This window comes from Anoplophora glabripennis, unplaced genomic scaffold, assembly GCF_000390285.2.
Source record: "Anoplophora glabripennis isolate ALB-LARVAE unplaced genomic scaffold, Agla_2.0 scaffold27, whole genome shotgun sequence".
In the NCBI taxonomy this organism is placed as follows: Eukaryota; Metazoa; Arthropoda; class Insecta; order Coleoptera; family Cerambycidae; genus Anoplophora; species Anoplophora glabripennis.
The window spans coordinates 169095-172806 of NW_019416292.1; the positions used below are offsets into that span (position 1 = coordinate 169095).

The window sequence follows — 3712 nt, forward strand, 5'->3', positions numbered from 1 at the left end:
TTTTTATATCCCAAAATGCTTAAAATAAATGTCCACCCGTGCGAAGCCGGGACGGGCCGCTAGTAATGAATAATGGAAATAATAATAAAATGTGAATCTGAGCAAATAACTATCAGGATAACTGGTCTTTGGGCCTAAATAAACGTTTAGGAATTTAATTTCCAACTTTTATTAATCACTTAGTGTGAACAGTCTAATGGCGAACCTCAGTAACAACTAACTTATTTAGCAAAATCGAATCGGCATCGAGACATTCAATGTTTATGTAACCGAGAATGTTTTATAAACACACCCTGGGGACCCAACGCAAGATTAATAATAATGTTCCTTTAAAAATCTGTGACATAACTTTTTTCGTATCACTACTACAGGCAGTTACTAAACTTTATCGCACTATTGTGGCACCCTACACATATATGTATGTATATGACTAAATATATCATTATGGTAAATCAAAAGCATAATAGAACGTGACCAATCATCCTCCTTTAGGGAGGACAGTCTTTCTTTTGTAAGTTGTGGTGTCCTTCCTCGAAAAGTGCCCTCCCACATGTCCTCCTTTTCGATGTTTTAAAATTAATCTATTAATACAGATATTAATAGAGATACCGCGCCGAACTATTACGCGTCATGTAACGGTACAGTTCGGAAATAGACCAAGCAAATTAAATTTTTACTTTACGGATTCGCTAGGATTCAACTTACGTTCTTTAAATTTAGAATTCTAAGTACTATTACTACTCATAAAATAATGTAAAAATTGATTATTTAATTTTCATAATTCATAATAATTTTATTTCATTAATTCAAAATTGTACGAATAGAGTGCAGAAAAAAAATAAAAGGGCAATAGTATCGAATACATTTGATTTTTATTAAAGAACATTTATTTAATACTGTATATTATTATTATTATTATTATTATTATTATCAATCATAAGAATTCTCACACTGTTCTATGTTACGACCACATAAAGGTACATAAGTGACATAGTTTTTCATACTAGAACAAGCTTTAGTCTTACAGTTTCTTGTACATTTACATTGTTTAACTAAGTCTTTGGGCAATGGATCTTTGGTAATAAATTTAGGTAATAATTCACCTGTTTCATTTTGATAACCAAATATTGATATTGAGGAAAAATGGAACTTTTCCATATGTACGTTTGTAAAGAAGCTCTTAAGACGTGTAATTTCAATGCATCGGAAGTGCATGGTCTTTTATTTAAATTAATACCCATACCACTACAATGAGAGAAAATTAATTTTCTAGCTTCATCGGCTGCTTTGCCTTGTTCATTTAATATTTTTAAGTATAGTAATCTTTGCAATGCATCAAACTCTTCGTTGCTTAATTCAGACATAAAACATAAGCTAAAGCCGCTAGACGAAATAGCGAATCCGCGTATGAGAGGCGCGCGCGCGGCTCATAGAGCTTTATTAACAATTAAAAAAACAAGGCTTTAGAATAATGCGAGTCCCAAAAACTCTTCAGCATCTTGTAGGGGGATGTTTAAACTTTAACTTAGGTACCTGGTAACATAAAAAATAACAATTTTTAACCCGGAAATCGGCCGTTGAAAATCGCCATTTTCGCATTTTTAGCAACTTAAGTTGTTTATAACTTTAAAACTATCAATTTTAGAGGCATAGTGCACAGGAACTATTTAGTTTATAATGTGCCAAAAAACCTAAAAAAAAATTCCGGAGTGAAAAAACCAATTTTTACAATTTGTTTAAAAAAAGTTTGTTTAAACAAATGGGCACCAGATTTCCGGCCGGCATTATGTCGATTCATGTTAAGGAACATCTCACGAATCTGAATATGCAAAAAAATCGAGTCGGAAAATTTCTCCGACGAATGCGAGGTTTTCAACAAGAATTACACCAGTCATATTAAATTCTAAAATATTTTGCTATTAAATTATTTCGTCTATCAACTCTAAATTTGACATTGACTTTTTTCAAATATTAAATTTAGTAGTGTTTATACCAACAGAAAGGTGCCGCTGCAACAATTTGTAAAGAGTATGTTTTAAAAAAACACTTCTAAAGAGATAAGATGCAATGGGATTTAATAAATAAATATTACAATAAAAGGAATAAATGTTAATGACAAAAGCGCACAAAATAACAAACGTTTGCTGACCAGTATACCGCATTAGGCTCTAACGTAAAAAAGTAATAAAAAAAATAAGAGTTGTATAAAATTGCAGAGTGTGACTAACTAAAAGTATAAACAATGATTCATTTTAACTTGCAATGAAATGCCTATATCCATTCAGTGACATACATTGTTACAATTAGTACAAATTTCTAAAGGAAATACTTTCTGTATGTTAGTTTGAACTAGTTTTGTTTTTAATATGTAATTGAACCTGAAATTGAAGAGCATTTTCACCAGTTACAGATAAAACACTTGTAAGCCAAAAGTGCACAGCGTGATTATTAGCCTATTGTCGATTGGCGAAAACAAGCTGCCACGAGATGGCGTTGATACTGTTCGATTAACAGGGAAAATATGTTATATTTCTTATTGTCACGATATGATTTGTATTTTACATCCTTCTGTTACTGTATTTATATAGTATTTTGTATTATGGAGGTGTCTGCAACTCTTTCAAACATTTTACATACCTACATTGCAGTTAGGTACAAAAATCAAAACCATTAAAGGTCGTAGTTGTCGAAAGCCGGGGAACATACCTATCATGTGAGGTTAAAAAAACTTTCAGTTTCCATCACACGATATGAAATAGTCCAAGTTCCGAGTGGATTTTCGCTCAACTTTCCAATGGGAATCACGAAGCTGTCTCCAACCACTCACGCAGAGCCAATTCCGGCAAAGTAGAAACCCATGTCCGACAAGGTCTAAACTACCCTCCATGAAAACTAGAGTACAATTTTCGTCAATGTTTCGAAAAATTCTCGAGACCGCCAAAACCGTCAATTTTTCAGTCTTTGATTTGATTTTTTTTCGAGATAACAAAAACATAGTGATAATCAATTATAAGATAATAAAATTGTGAATTTCCCCATTAGAGTCATTTTAATACAGTAGGGACTCTAGTGAATGCAGTTTCCGAATTACACAACTGTCAGAATTTCCCTGTGGCAAATCGCGAATCGTCGGGGTAGCGTAGCGGCAGTGGCCGAAGACGCCGCTGAAACGGAAGTACCGGCCGAGCCGCAGCGCAATATTAGAGCTTCGGAGGAGAGGGCGGCCTTACTTTGTACCGGCGGTAATGAGGGCCACGGCGAACGTGTCGCGCTAATTGCGAGATCAAACGGCGCGCCTCTGGCCTGCCGGCGGAGCGCGAGGAGGGCGCGAGTAACGAGGTGCTTCTCCGCGAACTCTCAATTACGGAGGATCGACGGGTGCGTTGGTCGGCGCGCCGCGCGGCTCCTCGGGACCGCCGGATGGGCCGCCGCCGGCCTGCTTTGATCGCTCTCGGAGAATCAGCGGTGTGCTGGAAACAATCGATTTCTATCTCGGACGGACCGAAATGGAGCGTCTTCTTCGTAATAACTGTTTTGGAAATATTGTGCGTCAATTTCAGAAGCAAAGTCTCATCGCGCTGAAGGCACGTCCGTCTAAAAATGATTGAGAGTTGAATGACCTAAGAAAAGGCCATCTAAAAGTGTACAACAATGTTGTCGTAGCTCTAGCTTCAACACTTCTCGTTCAGGATAGTTTCCTTCAGCCGCAAAG

At 36.2% G+C, this 3712-nt stretch overlaps 1 protein-coding gene across 1 annotated transcript in view; it reads left to right on the top strand.

Annotated features, from left to right (window-relative positions):
• LOC111691329 overlaps window positions 1-3445 on the top strand; it is a 5491-nt gene extending 2046 nt beyond the window's left edge. The window contains exon 4 of the mRNA XM_023453937.1: window positions 3103-3445. Within this exon, the coding sequence (XP_023309705.1) occupies window positions 3103-3445 (343 nt within the window). The remainder of the gene's footprint in view (window positions 1-3102) is intronic.
• The last annotated feature ends 267 nt before the right edge of the window (window positions 3446-3712 follow it).